General features: G+C 39.5%; 1 protein-coding gene across 1 annotated transcript; it reads left to right on the top strand.

The window, feature by feature from the left end:
- Positions 1 to 207: 207 nt before the first annotated feature.
- Positions 208 to 1,732, top strand: LOC126456312 (uncharacterized). The gene is made up of 2 exons (XM_050092062.1): positions 208 to 340; positions 1,521 to 1,732. Exons 1-2 carry the CDS (start codon positions 208 to 210, stop codon positions 1,730 to 1,732), a joined length of 345 nt encoding a protein of 114 aa, XP_049948019.1.
- Positions 1,733 to 23,066: the final 21,334 nt, after the last annotated feature.

Genomic DNA, 23,066 nt, shown 5'->3' with positions numbered 1-23,066 from the left:
ATCGGCCGTCACCCGGACTACGAAATACAACATTAAAACAAATGCAGCGGGCCCCACGTGACCGGGCCGTGCACGGGGAACGTCAACGGGCCGGGGCCGGGCCGGGCGGGATTCACCGTGTTTAAATTTTCACGTGACGGACACGGCCTGACGGTGGGGTTGTCTTGTGAGCTGTGCAACTGCGCAAAACTGTTCTGTGTACAAAACATGGATGTGGAACGACTAATAGAGGAAGTTCGTAAGTTTCCTGTTCTTTACGATCAGGGAAGTGAAAATTACAGGAATATCGAGTACAAAGACAGAGTTTGGAAGACAATTGCAACAGATCTACAAGCCAAAGGTAAGATAAAAACTATACAAGTTTTAATACCCGAAATATATTTATTTCCTTTTTATTTTACAAACAGATGTTTGGTTTATGTCATCGTTATATCGCCAAGGCGACATGTTCTTGCCATTCCACAGTCCCCTGTGGAGAGTTCAGGAATTTTTTGAGTTGTTCTCGTACAGCAAATGCAGCATCTGTTAATCTCCCACGAATTCGAGGTAGGTTTCGAAGATTTGATGAACTTCCGGATCCCTCAGCAGTTTCCGTCACCCTATAACCTTCCATTTTTCGAATAAAGTTGTACAGTACACACGCAGCCGTCACAATCATTGTAAGGTTATTAGGATCTCCCTGAAGGATTCTTCTAAATATTCGAAATTTCTGTTGCGATATACCGAATGCATTTTCGGATATTCTTCTTGCCCGACTCAAACGATAATTAAATATAGCATTGTCATTTGTTAAGTTCCTGCCAGGATATGGTCGCATCAAGTATGTTTTGAGAGGGAAAGCTTCATCGCCTACAATTACCATTGGAAGTTCAACATCAGTTCCGGGTAAAGTTTTACTCTTTGGGACGCTAAGCGTATTGTTTTCCAATGACTTTCCAAGATTTGAATTTACTAGAATGCCTCCATCAGAGTTTTTTCCATACGCTCCCACGTCTATTGCAATAAAATTATAACATGGGTCAACCAGAGCAAGAAGCACAATGGAATATGTTTTTTTGTAATTCCAATAGAGACTTCCTGAGTTGTTTGGAGCCTGTATTGTTACGTGCTTTCCATCTAAAGATCCAATGCAGTTTGGAAACTGCCATTTTGTCCAAAACTCCTCAGCTATAGCATTCCATTTTTCTTCATTCGGCACAGGCATCACTTCTTCTAACAATAAATGGATAACTGTTCTAGAGGTGTCATGGACGATAGCTGCAACTGTGGATTTTCCCAACCTGTAGCTGAAGGAAATAGTTATAAAGGAATCTCCTGTAGCAAGGAACCTGAAAAAAATTGAATGTATAAGATGAGAAATACTGTATAACCTATAAAATATTTGCAGCATTTTAAATATTGTAATATAAATACGCGATTTAAAATATTTTTGCTACAGGTGGAATAGAGGAATGCAAAAAAATGGGCATCTGTTCGTGACCAACTAAGGAAGACCTTGCAGAAAAGGAAAACTGTTTCAGGACAAGCTGCTGATCTTCAACATAAATACAAGTATGAAGATCTCTTAACGTTCCTGCTACCTTACGTGGTAGAACGAGAAACAGTTTCCAATGTTCCTTACACGCAAGACAATAATGAGCATAAACAAGAATCAAATACAGATTCCCAAGAGGAGCAGTCGATTGTTGAAAACGAAAAAGTGTCTACACAAGAAGACATTGCAGATGAATAATGGATCATTAAAACCCAGGACAGTGAAACAGAGAATTTGATAGAGCGCACTCGGCATTCCCAGACGCCCTCAGCTCATACGTCCGTCACTTCAAAGAAGAACACGTTTATGAAACCACCACTGAAACCAAAATTTCAGCGTGAGGTTAAACCACAAGAATCTGCATCAAGCCAGATCATGGCTTACATTTTGGCAGAAAAAAAAGCTGAAAAACAGAGAGATATACAAAACTCAGCTGATGCTTTTTTGGCTGGTATAGCACCAGCCCTAAAATCATTGCATCCACTACTGTTTCATCAAGCTAAAAGTAGGATTTTTTCAATTGTACAAGACTTTGAACTGAAGCAACTCATGAATGACGTATCAGTTCATCAATTCACTCCATCATCCTCCAATTCCTCAGCAAAATCTGTTTCAACACCATATCCTTCACCTGTGGGAAACGAGTCAACAGAACCTACACAGCAGCTTTTGGACCTGCAAAGGGATTCGCACAATTCGTATATAAATAACCAAAGCCATCATCCTCCAAGTTCCCCTGCATCCTCATCAGCTTCAGAAACTAATTCACTGAATAGTCCTCATTTGTTTTTCTTAGGGTAGTAGAAATTTAACTGTATTATTTACTAACTTATGTATTTATCTTTCAATTACTAAAGTAATAAAATAAAAATGCTGTCCTTAAAACTTCTTATTTATTTGTGTTCGGTGTACTTTTCTTTAACCTACCGTAAAAAAACAGCCAGTCGTTCTTTGGGTGAAACTGATACTCTCCAGAACGTGTCATTTTTTCTCAGCCTTGATTCTAGTTTCTTTAAAAGTTCACAGAAGGTGTACTGCGTCATCCTAAAATATTCATAAAACTTAGTCTCATCATCTACGAGGTGAGAAAATAGTGTTCGAAACTCTCCCTGTACTGGTCGTGTTTTCCAGGCACTGTGGATCCATAATTTTCTTCTTCTTGTTTGCCTTCGTTCGTTTTCCTCTTCGTCTAAAGCAAGTGCTATAAGTCCTAATTCACTATTAAAAAAATTAGTGAACATGTTTTACAGCTTTCACAAACAGAAACACAGCTCACCGCGTCCGAGTCACTACAAGGAACAACAGAGACACGGACGTGCCCCGGTCGTGTGTGGCCCCTGCAGGAACGGACCGGAGTACGGCCGTCACTCGTCCGACGCTCGGCCCTGACACGGCCCGGACGTGTGTGTCCCGACCTTAATTGTTTGTTCTTCTACAGATAAAGAGTGCTGAAATTCTAATGACAGTTGTACATTTTCATCCTTTAACATTAAATAGGAATTTTGAAAGTCAGTAATTGCGTCGTGTTGTACCAGAAAATTCGTACCTAAAATAACGTCTGTTGTCAATAAGGGAACAATCCAAAAATTTGAGTGAAACGTATGACCTGCAATACAAAACGATATGTGTGTCTGTAATTTTACGTCTACTCCTTTACCAGATACTGCTCCTTTTACTTTAGTTTTGCCTAATGGTAATGTAGGATTGGTATTCTCTTTGTTATATTCGTTGAAAGTTTCCTCATTTATAACTGACATAGGTGATCCAGAATCGATTACTGCTGAAAATTTGGATGCTCCAATCTTTACTTCAAAGAAAGGGTGTGAAATGGTTTTTTTTAATAACTCGTTTTTCCCGCAAAAGAGTGTCTCGGATATCGTCAAAAGTAATAACATTTTCATGAACAAGATTCTGTGTGTCAAAAGTATTGCTTGCGTTGCTGGAAGATGCAACCTGTACTGTATCTAGTCAAATTCTATCTGACGTGCTATTATTTGCGGGAGGATGCTGTGGCATTTCGACTCTTTGTACTGTTCTGTTATTTCTTCCTGGCGCATTAGGTTCGGGATGATACCAACTGTCTGGTTCATTGATGATAATCTGTTGTTGCGGATGATTCTGTTGCTGGTAAGACCGACTGTTATTAAACGTACGCTGAAAATTGTGCTCATTACTTTTACGTCTGTCATGATAATCATTGCTATACGGGGCATTGCGATATGAGTTAAAATGGTGTGTTTTCTGTACATACTGATTTCCTTGTTGCTGTGCGTTACTATTTGGTGGAGCCGACGCTATACGTGCAGGCGGCGAATCATTAAAGCCAGGCTGACCTTGTACATTACATTGTTGGTTAGGTATGCTAACCGGCTGGTTTTGTTGCTGTTGTTGGGAAAAAACTCTACTGTTACCAAAATTCGTTTCCTATTGCTGATAATTTTGATGATACTGATAACTAAAATTTTGCCTGTTATTAAAATTACGCTGGTAGTTCTTGTCGCTTCGGGAGTGTCTAAAGAAAACTGTCACTTTCGGTAAAACTTGTCATATCAGGTTTTCACTATTCTATCCTAATTCTAGAAAGATCGATAGTTGAAGAACTGTTTTGATAGATATAAAGGATGGTAGAAGAGAAGGCAGCAGTGCAGAAAACTAAAGATGGAATACCTCTACTACGGCTCGGGGCCCTATGCACGCTACGGCACATATTCATCTAAGCGTAATGAATCCCCTGAGGTCTATTACGCGCTGCAAATAAATTTTAGTTTCTGCATTACAGGCAATGCGGGTGAAAATTCAAAAGCAAGTTGTTGTATCCAATCCAATTCTAGTTTCTGCATTACAGGCCAAGCTGGAGAAAATACAAAAGCAAATTGTCGTATCCAGTCCAAGCGTGATTCTGTGTTCTCTCATTATTAAGTACCTTAATTTTTTTCGTGGATAGAAAGTGCTTGTAATCAAAATTATCGTCTCTGTATGTATGAACAGGTTCAGGACTGTATGAGAATCTATTTGCCTGTGTCTGTTCGGATTCTAAGTCACGTAGTCTCTGTAAATTACCTAAGTTACACTGGCTGTGTGAGTGTAACAAATGTTCGGAATGTGGCGTATGCTGTGACGTGTTAGTGACTGAAACATTTTTCATTTCTGTCACTTTAAAACTTTCGTCAATTTGACTGATCTGTTGTTCAAATTTCGTATCTACTTCCGCATCCAGCGTGTGTGAAAGTTCTGCTGACATTAATTTAAACTCGTCGCGTAACTGTGTTGCGTTTTCAGAACATTGTTTAGCGATTGCACTACTTTCTTCTCAAAGTGATTCTGTTGTGGCTACATGTGTATTATTTAATTCTTGTTGCAACAGATCTAATTTCTTCACTACTGTTACTAGCACAAGCCTTAATTTCCTCACATAATTGTCCTTTAGTATCATGGCGTTGCACAGTAACGGCTGTAATCTGTTCACTAAGTTGTTTGTTCTGCTCATTAAGATTGTCGTGTCTTTTATTCGTGTGTTTGAAACTTTCATTAAATTGTTTGATCGACCTGTCATATTTTTCATTGAGTTGTTTGCACGATTCATTAAGTTGTTTGAAGTAGTTGTCTTGTTTTTCACTATTTTCATTAATTTGTTGTTTGAGATTTTCATTAAGTTGTAGCATTAATGCTATAACTCGATCCATGCCAAAATTAGCTACTATATTCTCTGTGCTGTGTGATGGTGTATCTGCGTTTGTCACGTTTTGTGTAATCATTTGGTCATTCTGTGATTCTTGAAAAGGTTTGCCAATCGGATGTGCACTGTGGGTCACTACCTCGGAATCAAATAAATCTGACGAATTTTGACTACATTGTTCATCTTCGTGGGAAAAATTTATCTGTTCACTACGTAGAGTTTGCAAATCGGGTGTGTCAAGTTGGGCAGCGTTCTTTGTAACGGGACGTGACGTGTCATCAATTGTTACATTTACTCTGGACATAATTGAATTTGTTTGCACATCATTAGGATTTAACTCAATACTAGTGATCGGCAGGCACTGATCATCACTATTAGACTGAGTGTCGCTAGTATTATCTGTCAAATTATTCGAGTCGGCTATTTCACTCATTGCACATCGCGGTGTACTGTTAACAGTTTTACGCGGCATTTTTCACAAATAAAAATTAAGCACAAAATGAAACAAAGTCAAAGCAAAAATGGAACAAATACAATTGCAACAAAGATTAATAAATTGCCGATGATCTGTGAAACAAAACATGACAAATTAGTAAATGCGTTGCGCCAGATGCAAACTACATTTAAGTAAATAAGAGCAGATACATGACTACTTCTCAGAGATTCACAAAGAAATACGATCCTGGCCAGTTGTCGCCAAGTGTAACCTCCCCACAAAATACATTAATTAAATAATATGATTATGATTCTAATTTAGTGTAACTTCACCACAAAATTCATTCACGTTTTGTGACCTCCCTACAAAATTCTTTTCACATTAACCTCGACACAAAATTCTTTCTGATTTAATCTAAGCTCAAAATTCATTCACATTTAGCGTAATCTTAAAACAGAAAAATTCCCAAAGCTATCAACAGTAAAATTATAATTATGTCGTTCACATTCAGTGTAACGTCCCAACAAAAAAATAAAATAAATTCAGTAACCTGGTAATAAAACAATGTAACTAACCTCTCAATTAAATTGTCGCTCACTTATGACTTTTCAATAATTCACTGTGATTTTAACCTGGTAAAATTTGGACGACAGCAGTGCTGCGTCATGGCCCTGAAAGATCATTCTGAATAAAAAAAGGAAAATTTCTTACCTCAATGAAGTTGCCGGATATATCTGCTGTTACAATAAATTTTTACGGCACAGCTCTGTGCAATGCTGGTCGATATATCTCTCATTTATGAAAGGAAGCAACAATTTTTTTTTTTTGCATCAATCGGGATGATCATGGATGGGAGACATTAGTAAATTCTTTTAATTGAAATGAATGGTTGTTAAAAGTTACTTTTTATGAAGAAGATTATTATTATGAGATTTTTAAAACATTTACATGGCACTTGAGATAATATTACTACATATGCGCGAGGCTGCTTTTTACCTTATACAATAATACTCAGGCTTCGGCATCGCTGCACCGCGACCGGGCCAGTCAACACGATACACCATACCAGACCAGAGCAGACTCCAGACTAGCAACAACTTACTGCTACAGCTACACAGTTCCTACTGCAGTCAACACTGCTCTCTGGTCAGAGATTCTCTTATACCTTGCCTATTGCAGGCAGCGCATGAGCAATACATCGAAATTACATCCGCTCTGACCTCTTACAACGGAAGTGTAATAATACTTCACATGCAGATGTCCTGGAGGGTAGCAAGTACGGTACTCATAAGAAATAGTTCGATCAGAACATATTCAGGTATGACCACGAACGAACAGTTGGAAAAAGGCTGAAGAAGTCCTGGCCTACACCGGGGAACTACACTGCAGAAAATGCAACACGAATTCTTTTGTCATTTCTCAATTAGGGGTATCCATACTTTGGAGCGTTCATCCCACATGGCAGACCATGACATATCTTATTTAATCGCACTCTCTGGTGAAGTTATCCAATCGTTATTGACTACTCTTATTTCTTTCATTTCTTTCAACTCTCTTATATTTACACAACATTCGTTCCGTGTTTGTAAGATAAGTATACAGGATGTTACAGTATAAGTGCAAGTATCAACATTGGATCTCGAGCAACGCGAGCAGCAATGTCGCGATACGATAAAGCGCAATCGCGATAGGCTACAATCCGACCTGTTTCAAAGTTGGAAACGTGATGGTACGCATTTCTCCTCCTTACACGAGGCATCACAACAAAGTTTCACCAGGCAACGTCGGTCAACTGCTGTTTTTGTATGAGAAATCGGTTGGAAAATTCAGTGCGTTGTAGGTGTCGCCATCGGCGCCAACCTTGTTTGAATGCTCTGAAAAGCTAATCATACGCATGTCACAGCATCTTCTTCCTGTCGGTTGAATTTCGCGTCTGTGGCACGTCATCTTCGTGATGTAGCAATTTTAATGGCTAGAAGTGCAGCTCCAATTATTCGTCAGCAAATGAAACAAATATTAATGTACTGTTGTTCAGTTCACTGCCCTTATTCGGCAATAAAAATATCTGCACCCATACCTTCAACATCCTGTATATTAAAGTAACACGGTCCCCTCGCCATTTAACAGCATAGTAGGGTCCAAACGAAATATCATAGCAGAGACACTTCCAAAAAACCGTTGTCGTATGGTGCTTCCGGCACGTCGTGTTAATTTGAGTTGTTTCATGGTGGCGACTCTGTGTTGGCGAGTGTAATCTAACCACATTCGACTTGTTAGCATTTCTCTGTTTTCATGTCTCTCTCTGACACACTCTCTCATCCTCTTCCTTTTTCTAGATTACTCTCTAGCCGTGTGTGCGCCCGTCCGTTTATTTTTGTGTGTGGAGAAACCCTCTTCACGCAGCTGTGTCAGCTTCCGATTTTTTGCTCCCGAAACATCGGCAGGTTCTGACATTTCGCCGAAGTTCTGTGCCCAAATGTAGAAGCGGTTCCGGCTCATGGTGAACAGAGGCAGTAATTAAGGCACTGTCAAATACAAAGGGAAATCACTTCCGTACCGACAACAGTGGCATTTCACGAGCTACAGTGGTCAGTTCTGGAAACTGTAAAAACCAGTTTTTCAGTAAAGATCAGCGGTGCTTGTAATGAAGTGTATTCCAACGTTGTAGTCGGCAAAATTAACGAATAAGGAAAGACATTTATTGAAATATCCTAAATTATTTCAAACAACAATAGTTTTAGGGTAACTAGGACGACGTACTTCAAGTCTGCGTTTTGGCGATATTGTTTTAGAAGAAAACTGATACTATTTTGGAGGACAAGCGATATAAAATGTGGGTATTCAATGTCTATTCTCTTAATCCCCGGACTATTTCCATTTTCACTAAGTCATTAGCTTCCTTCACAATTACCAGTGAGCGGACCAGTGAAGACAAATTGCCACTTGATATGAAACTGTTAATTTCGATTTAGTGCTTGGGTTTCACTTTGTTTTAGAATAGATTAGTGAGAGCGTACACAAATGTTAAATGTTAGTAATGTCTGAGAGAGGGGGGAACGTAGAGAGAAAAATTAAGTAGTCACTACAAAGACAATCTAAATTTGTCAGTCAATATGAACAGCACTGTCTTCGTAGGGAAGCTACTGTATTACACACATAATGTCTCAAGCATTTCGTACTTTCCCATACAACGTAGTACTAAAAGCTCCTTGATGCATATCAAGTGTATTTAAATGACTGTTCGAAAAATCATGAAATCAAGACAATAGCTGTGGAAAGTCATCTCTTAACAGATAACGTTGTGTTATGAAATTTGTTGGTAGAAACGTTGGTTGCGGCAAGAGAACTCTTAATTGTTTTACCGTGATAATCCAATTTGGCAGTCATCTTTACCAATTTGCTAGTGTTGTATCAAGAAACAGATAATTTTACTTCTTCTGCCTATGTATTCTCTACCCTCACCACATGTTACATTCTCTGGATTTCGAATCTAAAGTAAAGCGCTACTATTCACCGTTAAGGGATCACTGGTGGTATTTACAAGAACTTCCAGATGGCTCTGAAAGGGTTCCCGAGAGAAAATTTCGAGAATGACATGGAGACCTTCGTAGGGAAAATTGTGTAAACGGAGAAGGACGTTACCTTGAAAGGTGACAAGGACTCATAACTTTCAAGTTATATAGAAGTACGTATTGCACAAAAAAGCCTAATTTTCTTAACAGACCTCATCTTTATTTCTGTCACCAGCGGTCTTTCTTGACGATCCAACATTCCTATGTACACTGCTGGCCATTGAAACTGCGAAACACCAAATGCGGTATGCAACAAATGTCAGACTCACATGGGGCGAACTACTCGCTTTTATATGAAAGCTGGGGACCCAGCAATGCTTCGCAATCGCTAACCATGTATGGAAATAGGAAATACGTTTCAATCTACTTCTACTCTCCCTCTATCAGTGCATCTCCTGCACTCCATCTCTGTCCATCTTCCCTCCTCACCCCTTTCTGTCGACATCCTCCTCCGCCGTTTTTTCTCTCCGTTCCTTTTACCCATCTTTATGTCCATTTCCTGCCCCTTCCCTCTGTCTTCTCCCACTCTCTCCATTACCTTCAGCCCTGTTTACTATCATTGAAAATGATACTTTCCAATCACTTAAAATAAATGGGAAATTGGTTGGTATCAGTGGTATACAGGATATGAGAGAGATCTGTCCAGCTGCTAAATTTGTCAGGAAAGTAGTTTCAACGACAGTATTTAGCATAGAGCAGCATTCCACCACTTTGGACAATTCAGGTTCCATAGTAGTATTCTAACCATAAGTCAATAAGCCATTGCTGTTACAACCGAGCGAGGTGGACTCGAATTCGGGAGGACGATTGTTCAATCCCGCATCCGGCCATCCCGACTTAGGTTTTCTGTGATTTCCCTACATCGCTCCAGGCAAATGCCGGGATGGTTCCTTTGAACGGGCACGGCCGACTTCCTTCCCCGTCCTTCCATAATCCGATGAGACCGACGACCTCGCAGTTTGGTCTCTTCCCCCAAACAACACAACCCCAACTGCTGTTAACTTCACCTGTGAGAAAGAAAGCAGCGCGTAGTTTATATACAATTTTTGTTTAAAATTATATATAAAGAGGAAGATTAAACTTGAGAGGAGCCATTACTCTTATGATTTAACTGCCCAGCTATCGTTGTTAGAACTGACAGCGAGAAAGAAAACGAAATCACGCATTTTCACAGAACAGCACAGCTTTTCCTTTCTCATCGTTGATGTCAACGGTAAACTTGGAAATTTCTATTTAAAGAAAATAAATATAGCCTATGTCAGTACGAATTTTTATAAGAGGAGCGTGTAAAATGTTGGGGTAAACTGGTCAAGTACTTTTCAAATTTTTTTCCAACAAGGTATCCTTATCGTACTTTTTACATATCATACAAATTTCATTGTATAGAATATTTTATTGAATAGAATTGGGGAGAAGAGGAGTTCGTGGCACAACTTGCCTAGAAGAAGGGATCGGTTGGTAGGGCATGTTCTGAAGCATCAAGGGATCTCCAATTTAGTATTGCAGTCCCTCGTGGAGGGTAAAAACCGTAGAGGAGACTAAGATATGAGTACACTAGGCAGATTCAGAAGGATGTAGGTTGCAGTAGGTACTGGGAGGATAGAGTAGTATGGACAGCTGCGTCAAACCACTCCCAGGACTGAAGACCACAACAACAACTACAACGTATTTTAAAAATAGACAGCCTATGTCTGTTCAAATGTTTATTACAGAAGCTTGTAAAACTTGGAATAAGTCGGTCAAGAACTTTTCGAAATACTTGTTAACCTTTGTCCTTTACTTTGTGTATGTACATTTATCTACCATGTATATTAAAAATGTGTAGCTTATATCCGTCCGAAAGTTTTATTAGAGTATTTTGTAACATTTGAAGTAAATGGGTCAAGAACTTCTCCAGATTTCTGATGAAGTTAAATACCGCCTTCTCTTAGAGACCTGAACCCTAGACCCACAGGTTAGAAAGCCTAATTCCCTGCCGAGTGAGCTGTCCGGGCTCAGCTAGAAGATCATGGTACAGCTGCATCATGTGCGAGTGATTCGCAAGTCGTAGTTAATAGCTTATTAACATGTCAGTCGAACGTCACAAAGTACGTAGGAGCTACACTACCTACATTGTGCAATCAAGGAAAGATTACTCTACGGGTTTCTCAGTCAAAAATCGCATTTGAATGATGGTTGATTCTGTGATGATTACGATATGATTCATGTAAGAACGAGAGACGTCCGCCAGCATATGTCGAAATTCGACAGTGGCAGGCGAGCCCGCAGTTCATCGTTTAACGTTGGTCTGGATCCGATGACTATCATGTGAATACCATGTGAATGCCATGCAGGTTCCCAGCGCCCTCATGCGGCTACCACAGGAAGAATACATATACATTTGCCGCACTGCCACGCAGCCATGTCAGCTACCTTATGTCAGGATGAGGCGAAACAAGTATCCACAAAGACGGTGCGACGACATGTGAAGCAACACAGAATGTCAGCATGGTGACCATGGCGAGCATTGCTGTAGCTTCTCTTCAAGTGGCACCAGAGAGGAACGCAAGCAGTTGTACCCCCAGTGACAATAAAACCAGACACAGGAATGGTCCACGTGGTTTTTCCGGCCGAGTATAGGATCTTCATACAGTCTCACGACGTACGTCCTTGTGAATGGATGCTCTGACCAGAATGAACGTCGCCAAACTGGTTTCATTATCATCAAACGGGCCCAGCAGCTGGTCGTGCGATAGAGGGTGCCACTGAGTACCGAAGACAGTCACGTTTGATTTGCATTGCCGATATTTTGAAGTGCATGCGCTACATTCCTGACGCATGAAGGCTGGTGTCTGTAGTCTATGTTCGAGGTATCTATCTACTTCCGAAGTGTCCACGCCATTATCTTTCAACCTGATAACATTGGACTGCATATTATCGATGCTGACCTGACCCACCTCTATACAGAGAGTGTTAGGTCGTTGACATGGCCACATTTTCATCTGATCTCTTACCCACTGAATGCATGTAGTAAAGTGGTCTCAAAGGACTGACACGTCACGGTTTGCCAATCACTATAATTTATAAACTCTCGCTTCGAACCGAAGCAACATTGGATTTGTCGTTAAGGCCGCCCTTCTGTCTGCCAGAGTTGGCAGCTGTACTTTAATCCACACTCACCCGTGCACACAAATAACCTAAAAATTTCTTTACGTATTCTTTCTGTTGTGCTGTATACGCTCAGTCAGCAAAATTTCGTTGTTTAATAACTCTTTGGTGTTGGGATTTTGTGGTGAGCACTGCTGTAGCAATTAGAGCTCCAATACAAGTGAGCACTGCAGCTGATAGCTCTTTGAAGTAAGTGCGGTAAAAAACGTCTAACAATCGTTGTTTTGATGTTGTGAGTCTTTGCTGCAGCTGAAATGACGGTGACAACAGCTTACACTTAGTCACGGGGCGATGTTTGCAATAGGGCACTTGAGGGAATTCCGATATATCGATGTTTTTACAGGAAACTTCGATATATGTCAGTGACATTTTTCTATCCGATATATCGATATTGGAATGCGGACATAGGCCGCCGATAATTTTAATTTATATATGTATGTATTTTTTGGCAATTTTCCATAAACATTTGATATAGTTCTTTTGAAACTGTTGTAGAATATAACTTTAATTCCACTGTGTGAAGGAATCTTTCTACTTCTTGAGCTTTCATCACGTTTAGTCTTCATCTTTGATTGTGTGAACCAAGTATAGGTGGTACAAAGAAGGGGCCTGATTGCGGTGGGGGGTGGCGGTGTGAATGGGATAACAAGATTTCCGATATGGAGAAGTAGCATAAGGGCTGCGTTACAAACAATTTGCTGAAAATGAAGAACAAAAATCCAAATGACAAGATTGGCCTTTGCGATGGGCGGAGACACGTGAGGCGAAATGCTGACGTGATCAGAGCTCGGGGCTACCAACAGAAGCTTCAACGTTTAATATCACCACGCAAATTTGACTCTGCAACTGCTAGGTCGCTGGCGTTGGCAGGAATGAAAGACGAACGACCTACCCATCGTACACCTTTCATTGTGCCACTTACATGCAGGTACCACTGTTAGCAAAGTGGTTATCACCAAACGTGAACGTGCATCGTATATCTTTCAATTCTTGCTCTAATGGGGATAAACAGGCTGATAGGTTGTTGGTGCACAGAGTGTATAATAGTAAATCAGCACTTGCAAACGCAGCTCTAAAACCGACCCTATATTTACAGTGTGCAGCCGATAGTTTTATAGATCAGTACGTCGATATTTTTCCCGTCTATATATTGCTGTATCGATATTCTTCAGGATGTTTTGGAAGCAGGCAATGATTTTTTTAAAATATAGATGTATCTGATTCCCGATATTTTTAAAAATATCAACATTCCTATTTTGTAGTGCACGAACGAGAGGGCTGGGATTCATCGCGTGTCTCCTTCTTGCCGCCAGAATGGTTGCTCTGAACCCAATGTATATGATATTAGGTACAAAAGTACTTTCAAATTAATAGAGATTATGCAACGGAATTTTCTTAAGATCATGCTATAAACCAATTTCTGATGCCATAACATAAAGAATGTCGATTTCTTTTCATTATGAGCAAATGTATGACCGTTCAGATGAGGGGTCTAAATTTGAAACTCACGTGAACCTCAGGTTGGTGTGCCGTATCCACCGATTTCATTCTGCAATATCTTACCTAATGAATGAAATATTTGTCACAGTAGTTCACTCTTCCAGAACTGCTGTTGTAACCCAAGACACTACAGTACCTCAATATTTGTAAGCTTACGTAAAATAAGCTATTCATTACCTTATGAGTACCTTGTCTCTTCGTGTATCTGATATTATAAGAGTAATATCAGTATCATGCAATAAGTAAGTCACTTTGTTCTACCTTTCATAATAAAATGTTTCCCAACAGCGAGAATACTTTTTAAACAAAGTTCGTCTTAGTGTCAAAAAGAAACTTTGTCATTGATTCCCTTAAAAATTTAAGAGAATTTCTGTGTTGGCAGACACCGTTGGTTTACTTTTGATCCATCCAAACATGTTTCAGCACTTTCTACGCTACCTTATGTTAGTTTTTGCTTGTTATTTAGTGTGAAAATTACTGTAGTTTGATAATATGTTGTGAGGTATATGAATTTCGACTTAAACCTCCTTCTATAAACAAAATAATAATAAGATGTTAAATCTTACGTTGGTTTGCATATTGCAGAACTAATCCCTGAAATTACATTTTTATACTGCGCTGAAAATCAGGCGTAGCATACTACTTTGAACAAAAGTTAGTTGTACAGTTCACATACCTCACTTAACGCACTCATCTATTTTCTGCTGAAATTTTTATATTTACCATACATTATACAGCATGTCATCTGCGATGTAAGAAGGGCAATAGCAAGAAGACGATAAAACGGAAAAGTTATGGTGTGTATCAAGCCCGTCTACCGTAATATGAAACATACCTTTCAGTGTTACTTGACTGGAAACAATTTGTTAATACAGTTACTCGAGCTCGCACTGGCGTGTAATTGAATAAGACGGAATTTTCTGAGTTTATTCATCGCCTGTAGTTACAACGGGAGGTGGAGTCGTCAAATTACTGCGAATCACAAGAGCAGCGGATTATTAAATTATTTGTATAATTCTGCACAGCCAAGTTAAATGAGATTTCATTTACAGAGTAATGAGCGAATTGTTTGTTTACGAAAAGACTGAGGTGAACTGCGGAAGACGTCTAAGGGAACTTCTCTGAGAGTTCATGAATTGTACTGAGGAAAGTATTAAAAGTCACTGATTAACAATTTTTCCCCTTCGTGGATCACAATCCCTACAACACGTGCCGTTATACAAGGCAGTTATGCAGAGAAGTTCTGTTTGGAAATTGAAAATTACGACCGAATGAAAATAAGTTGTGAATTTCATGATGTGCACAAAGAAAATATTTTTGTTGCAACTGTGAGACTTCATACGGCATGAACAGCACGTTATAAAATTAGCCTGACTAAGATTTTTAGGTGCGCACCTCTTTCCTTAGGGTAAATTAAAGCTTTTCAGGTAGATACCAGAGAGCAAAATTTTTTCCCGCTTGCGAAAAGCAGATTTTTCATGACCTTTTCCTTTCACTTGGGACGTTTAATCCTTTTCTTCCTCGATCCATGTCCATAATACCATTCTCTTTTAGTGTAGCTTTTCAGTAATCTTGTAAGGCACATTTAATTATTTTCAAGAGAAATTACTTGCGAGCTAAATTCCATTTGTACATGGCATCCTATAAGTATAAAACATTTAACTTTCAGCCGATGTTTCGTCAGGTTGCAGTGAACATGAGAATAATAGTCGTACATCTTTCAGCAAACGCGAAACTGAAAGCATACCTGTAACTATTGAGAACAGTTGTGTATACGACAAATTCTCTGTCTCTTACTTTACCGCTATACATAACCTGCAAAATTTCAAATAACAGTGAGTGTATTTGATTCTATCTTTTGAATTTCACCAGAATCGGTATCCTGCTGTTTGTGAATGTAACTGTGTTACTAAACGAGTGTATTACTATATTCTACCATGCCGAAGGTGTCCAGTGCCTCGTTTTTATTTTTTATTTATTTATTTTGTTCTGGAACAGGAATTAATACGAGAGTCCACAGATACCGTTTACCAATGTACTATTTGCAATTCAAGAGTTTTGTTACATGAGAAACACCAGTGAGATCGCATAAAAAGAATCATTTTCACCTCTAAACATCACATAAACAAGATTCTTCAAACAAATAAAGCACGATAAACCATATTAGAAAGTTCATTTGATCAGTTTTTTTCAAGAAGCCAAAGTCTGAAGGAATTCAGTATTGATTTGTCTGCAGCTTCGACATTAGTAGGAATTCCACGCAGTAAAGTGAAACATCCAGCCATCAAGGAATTTGTTTAAAAGTACACATATATTTCAGTGCCTCAGTAAGAAAAAAATTATACCGTGACTGTTTACCAAGAAATCATAAAAATAGTCTGGGAGAAATCGTCTGATAGCGATGTGAAGATTATTCCGGACAAAACCATAGACTCAAATAAACGTTTTGTTTTGATTTTAGTTTTTTCCTTAAAAGGGGGAAAGTAAAGCAAAAACTTTCAGAGATTTGTGAGTTGCAGTAACGCAATCATGGACTTCTGTCAAGATCTGTAACATATTGGTATTATAGTTACTATTATCGCTGCCATGCAACTGGGGCTGTCAGATGAAAAATAAGCTACAAAAGCCAGACTCGGCGTTGTATTCAGCTGGACTTCTTACCCTACAAGATGGGCTACCTATTTCAGTCAGAAATACTCACAAGGAAACGCCCAACCGCACCCTGCTGAGAATTAGTGGTACGATGGCGCAGCGGATAGCCCATCGAAAACTGAACATAGATGAAACATGAAAGCCAGAGGTAGATGTACTGAACTGTGAAAAAAGCAAAATAGAAACAGTAAACGGTCCAAGCTTAACAACTACAATATCGAGCGAAAACGCATTGCCGTGGCGTCGTGGTTAAATGTTCTCGGTGTTGGACTGTAACGCGGACGATCCATGTGCAAAACATTCTCGTGCCAATTTTCTTGTCTTTCTACTACGTTATGAAATGTTAGTTCTCTCTCTGTAGTCTCGGCAGTGTCCTTCTATAAGCTAGTTGTGGAACGTGAGTCATGTGGTGAGAATAGTTACCGTCGCAAGTAAAAGTGATGAATAGTGAGAGCAGACGACGTAAGACATACACGTCTCACATAAATGAAAACAACAAATGAAAGCGTGTTAACTGTGTTACAACAAATTAATAAAAGAGTCAAAACTACCAAAACGAAACACAACTACAAAAGCGTTAAAAACGTATGTTTTGAGGGAGCACAGAGAAACTGTCTGATTGTGAATTTATTGTGCTCATTTTTTGCAGCTTATGTGACAAACCGTTATTTTTCATCATCTTCTTGGGAGTGATCGCATTCACATTGATACGAACACGTAAATCGGGTAAGGCGGCATATCTCACTCGCTTATCTATCATATGACACATGTACTGTCACTAATGCCTTGTGAGACACACCAGACGTGTTTTTCGGTGGAAAATTCAGTTGACTTGTTGCCTAGTCATCAAACGTTTACGGTTCCCATTCCAAAGCTACTTCCTTTCGGCTGCTGTCATTACAGCTCCCTACATTACACCCAGCCGTTGCAAACATATGTTTCACAAACGACACAGACACAAATTTGAATGCAATGAACAGCGGAAAAGAAATTGACAATAGGGAGGTTTGAACACGGATCGCCCGCTTGGCAGTCCAACACTGTGACGACTTACCGACTACACTGTCGCTGTACATGCTTCCTCTCTCTTGCACTTCATTCACTGTTTCTATTTTGCTTTTTTTTTTTGGTAGTTCATTACACCTTCTTCTTGTTTTATGCTTCTGTTTTCAGTTTATGACGGACTGTCTTTTGGGCTCTCTTACCACTAATCTGAGGAGTGTGTGGTGGGGAGCTTCCCTTGTCAGGTGCTAATTTTCAGTTGTTTATTAAACTCAGTCTTTTGCGAGATCACTGTTAAATAATAATCGGCAAACAACTGTATAATTTGGCCGTTTTGAGCACTCTGTCTTCCTCATTGCTCGGTGTTTTATAAGAGCTTCAAATTATCTTAGAGAAAGCTAAAAGTTTTTCTTAAACAAAATAAATAATGATGTATTCTTTTGGGACGCTGTGTACGTAGCCTGGTTGTGAGATTGTGTTACGCTGTGTTTATGCTGCAGCCTCGCTGCTCGCATATTGCCTGCATGGTCGAAAACTTGGGCTGTGATTGGTTGCTTCAGGACAAGTCTTCGCCTCACATCAATGCAAGTAACGTACTCAACTAATCTATAGCGATGTGCCTGCAAAGATGCTGCATAGCCTCAGGTTCGTTCAGCCTACGAAGAAAAACACGGGACACAGATGTAACGAATACCATTCGGCCATATTATTCTGGAAAATAAACTTCAAATGAATATATGCCCTTTTCTTAACCATATCTGACATACACCTCATGGGCGTGAGTCGCTTGTCCTTCTTCACCAGCACTCACATGCGAATAAAACCAAAGCGACATTAGGCTACGTAGTGTTGTCTTTACTAACCATTTCAGAAGACTTTCCGTATGGTCAGTGACACAGTACCTCACTGACATGTATCCTGGCTACTGGATCGGTCGCCATGGAGCCATTTCTTGGTCACCGGGGTCACAAAGAAGGAACATCTCTTTCATATTTTACATACCTGTGTTCAAGTAAGCGACTGTACGAAAGAGCTCAGAGCAGCAACTAAAAGTGTCTACAAGAGCCGCAAAATGCATCGACTTGACAGTGGACTTTCTGAATATATTTCATGAGGAAACGTACACAAATAAGGAAATCGTTAGACCGTAGTGCTTCATTTATTATCACCTGCATTGTTTTCATTTGTGCCTTTGGAGGTTGTTAAGAACTGGATATACGTAGATGTGACGTTTTTTGTTCAGAATCAGTGTCACCCCTCGAAACATGTATTTTTCCTCTTGTCGCACCCTGTCTATCCTTCATGTATATCTCCCTATTAATGCTTAAGCCGGCCGGTGTGGCCATGCGGTTCTAGGCGCTTCAGTCTGGAACCGCGTGACCGCTACGGTCGCAGGTTCGAATTCTGCCTCGGACATGGAAGTGTGTGATGTCCTTAGGTTAGTTAGGTTTAAGTAGTTCTAAGTTCTAGGGGACTGATGACCAGAGATGTTAAGTCCCATAGTGCTCAGGGCCATTTGAACCATTTTTTTTAATGCTTAAACTAAGTTGTCTGGTTTACGTCTTGATCTTGTAAATGGGATTTATCGCTGAAAAGTCTAAGTCCGGGTAGGCGGGCTAGTATAGGTTTTGCTGTACACTAATGTAAAATGCCGGGTATCTGGCATCTTCACGTCCAATACAAAGAAACAAGTATCGTAATAAGTACACTTACCTTCAGCTTTACGAAGTAAGCACTGTTGCGGATATCTGCAAGGTAACTTTCAGTGCAGAAATCCGCTTACACCGTGGGAGTTACATGCGGGAGTCGATGAAGGATTTCTGGACAGGATACGGGACATACGAGCTGTTCGCTGACCTCACAGAGCACACGCCATCGTGGACACCCGTTACGTATGAGCAGCACTGCAAACACGATTGCGTGTCGATAAACAAGGCTGGGATAACACACACTGGTGGCAGCGTCACACCGCGAGCGACATCAAAGCCGCCGCTGCCCGCTGCCCACTGCCCGCTGCCAGCGCCTCCCGGACACTCATAGCTGTCGACGTGATCCGGGTTGGCGGCCCAGCATGTCGTAGATGCGCCTATCTGCCGTGAAATGAGCTGGCCGCAGCCTGTGAGAACCATTTCTGCCGCAGCCATCTTCGACGCACATAAAACCAATAGCGGCAGGTGGCCCTCACCAGTTATTTGAGGTGACTTGCAAAAGAACATTCCAGAATTTAAAAATCGACATTATGGGAAAGTTTCAACTCATTCCTTCGATTATCATTCAGTTTTGCAACCACGTATTTGTTCTATCCTACTTGCTCACTCTTCCCACTACCTATCACCATTTCAACGTGTGTTGATGGTGCGTAAGGTGCCTAAACCTCTTACACCTCACAAATGCCCTTATGAGAGACCTGAATGTTTTCTCACCAATGTTCACTGATCCATTAGGTCAATTTATTATTTATTTCGGTTGCTTATTTATGTAAGCACACGTTGACAGCTTATGAATTTAACTGTACGTACAACATCCGCACTTATCTGGTCTGTATTCAGTTATCTTTAGACTACATAAACCACGAAAGCTGACAATCTCACAAAACATATCTTTACTATACGACATCTTCACGTTATACATGCCAAAAGTAATACATACAATGTAATAAGTAATTGCAATTACTGTACAGCCCATTCTAGACCTTTACTGTATGTTTGTTAAGAAAATAAAAGTTGAGATGATGGAAACGAAGAACAACGTTGCTGCCCGCTGCCCACTGCCCGCTGCCAGCGCCTCCCGGACACTCATAGCTGTCGACGTGATCCGGGTTGGCGGCCCAGCATGTCGTAGATGCGCCTATCTGCCGTGAAATGAGCTGGCCGCAGCCTGTGAGAACCATTTCTGCCGCAGCCATCTTCGACGCACATAAAACCAATAGCGGCAGGTGGCCCTCACCAGTTATTTGAGGTGACTTGCAAAAGAACATTCCAGAATTTAAAAATCGACATTATGGGAAAGTTTCAACTCATTCCTTCGATTATCATTCAGTTTTGCAACCACGTATTTGTTCTATCCTACTTGCTCACTCTTCCCACTACCTATCACCATTTCAACGTGTGTTGATGGTGCGTAAGGTGCCTAAACCTCTTACACCTCACAAATGCCCTTATGAGAGACCTGAATGTTTTCTCACCAATGTTCACTGATCCATTAGGTCAATTTATTATTTATTTCGGTTGCTTATTTATGTAAGCACACGTTGACAGCTTATGAATTTAACTGTACGTACAACATCCGCACTTATCTGGTCTGTATTCAGTTATCTTTAGACTACATAAACCACGAAAGCTGACAATCTCACAAAACATATCTTTACTATACGACATCTTCACGTTATACATGCCAAAAGTAATACATACAATGTAATAAGTAATTGCAATTACTGTACAGCCCATTCTAGACCTTTACTGTATGTTTGTTAAGAAAATAAAAGTTGAGATGATGGAAACGAAGAACAACGTTGTAAATTCCCAAACATCAGAAGTATTTTCGTGCACAGTTACGTTGGTGAGTCGATGACTGATGAACAAATAGTAATAACATATGTAATCATGTTTCGTAAAGTTACAGACCACCAGAATAATATCTAACGCTATATTTTAGTTCACTATTGTCTGTTTAATAACACAAATAACCATAAAAATTCTTCATAGCACCGAGAAGAAATTATGGATCAAGGCTACAGTAATCATTGTAAATAATTTGTTTTTGCTGCAAAAGGCTCTAACAGTGCTGCCAAAAGCCTCTAACAGTGGAAGGGATAGGTGAGATGCTCTTTATATGTGTAAAACGATAAGGAACTGCCATGACACATGAAAATAAATGATCAGATTACATTAGATTCTATTATTTTAAACTCCCTTCAATACAGCTAAAATCGGAATGATTCTCATGAGAGTGCAACATTTCAGAAAGTATAACTTATAAAAAACATAGTATATTTGAATGCAGTACTCATTTCCCTGATCATTTGTCAGGAGATTGTCAATAAATGTGAATACTCTACAGCAAATTGGAAATGCTAATATTCACAGAATTAATACGCTGTCCGGATGAAACATAGCTATGTGCTCTTAATAAATTTATCATGATATAAAAAATACCTAATCTTGACTGTTGTGGCCAGTTGCTGTCAAAACTGAAATACAACAGATATATTTACATGAGTTGGTCTAACAGTCTTTGTTAAGATATTCATCTATAGAATAGAAGGAGTTGCGTGACAAAAGGTCTTTCACACTCTGTTTAAACTGTGCTTCATCTGAAATAGTTTTAATGGTAGCTAGAAATTTATTCTGAAAGTGTGTTCCTGAATATTGGACCCATCTTGGACCAAGGTAAGTGATTTTAGCTCTTCATGTAGAGTTCTTATTCCTAATATTTATGCTATGAGTTGAGCGATCGAGTTGTAATCTCAGAAATTTAACATTGTCAACCTCTCCTATCTGCATGTCTTCATACGTTATACACATGCTGGAAGATATCTCTTATAGGTTATGAACTGAATGTAGTGGGTCTTTTACAAATTTAATGGCACTGAAGTAGCTTTAAGCCATTCATTAATGTCAGTGCAAATTTGGCAGCTTTTTCTTGATCTGTATTTGACTTGCTATTTTTTGCAATGTTTCTATCATCTGCAAACAAAACAAACTTAGCATCTGGCAATGTAACTGACGAGAGATCATTAATGTACACAAAAGAAGCAATGGATACCACATGTAATTAATACACAATGAGAAGAAGACAGTCTGCTTACTCCACGTGTATTTCGCAGTCATGCCCTTTGTTGCCTGTTAGGTAGCACTCAAACCATTTGCAGCACTGCCAGTGACATAATACTGTAATCTACTTAAGAGAATTCTGTGATTCACACCTTCATAGGCTTTTGATGGGTCACAGAAAATGTCAGTAGTGTCTAATTTGTATCTAATGAATTAAGTACTTTCTCTCTCTACACATAAGTAGCCTTTCTCTATATCAGAATCATTAAACACCCAAAACTGGCAAATGCGAAATCGGTCCATAGTTTAATGGCATCTCCTTATATCCCTTCTTATAAAGAGGCTTAACTTCTGCATATTTTAACCAGTCTGGAAATTTTCTGCTGATAACAGACTGATTACACAAATAACTTTAGACAGAACTCAATTCACATGAACATTCTTTGATTAACTTTGTTGATATGTGATTATAACAACTAGAATACTTTGAATTTCATTGTTCTATGATAGATTCTATTTGTTTGGGAGAAGTAAATGTCATTTCTATTTTACAGAAGTTATTTGTAAAGGCAGGTCTCAGATATTTCATTCCACTGTTTATATAACCTGATAAACCCTAGCTATTAGTAACAGAAACAAAATTCTTGTTTAAGAGGTTTGCAACACTACATGCACTTGATGCCAGCGCCCCATTTATTTTTAGAGTTACTTGTTCCTTTTCGTATCTGACGCCACATGTCTCTATCTTCAATACATCCAACATAGTTTTTGTTAC

The sequence above is a fragment of the Schistocerca serialis genome, chromosome 2, assembly GCF_023864345.2.
Source record: "Schistocerca serialis cubense isolate TAMUIC-IGC-003099 chromosome 2, iqSchSeri2.2, whole genome shotgun sequence".
In the NCBI taxonomy this organism is placed as follows: domain Eukaryota; kingdom Metazoa; phylum Arthropoda; class Insecta; order Orthoptera; family Acrididae; genus Schistocerca; species Schistocerca serialis.
This window is presented reverse-complemented; position numbering and strand designations above follow the sequence as displayed.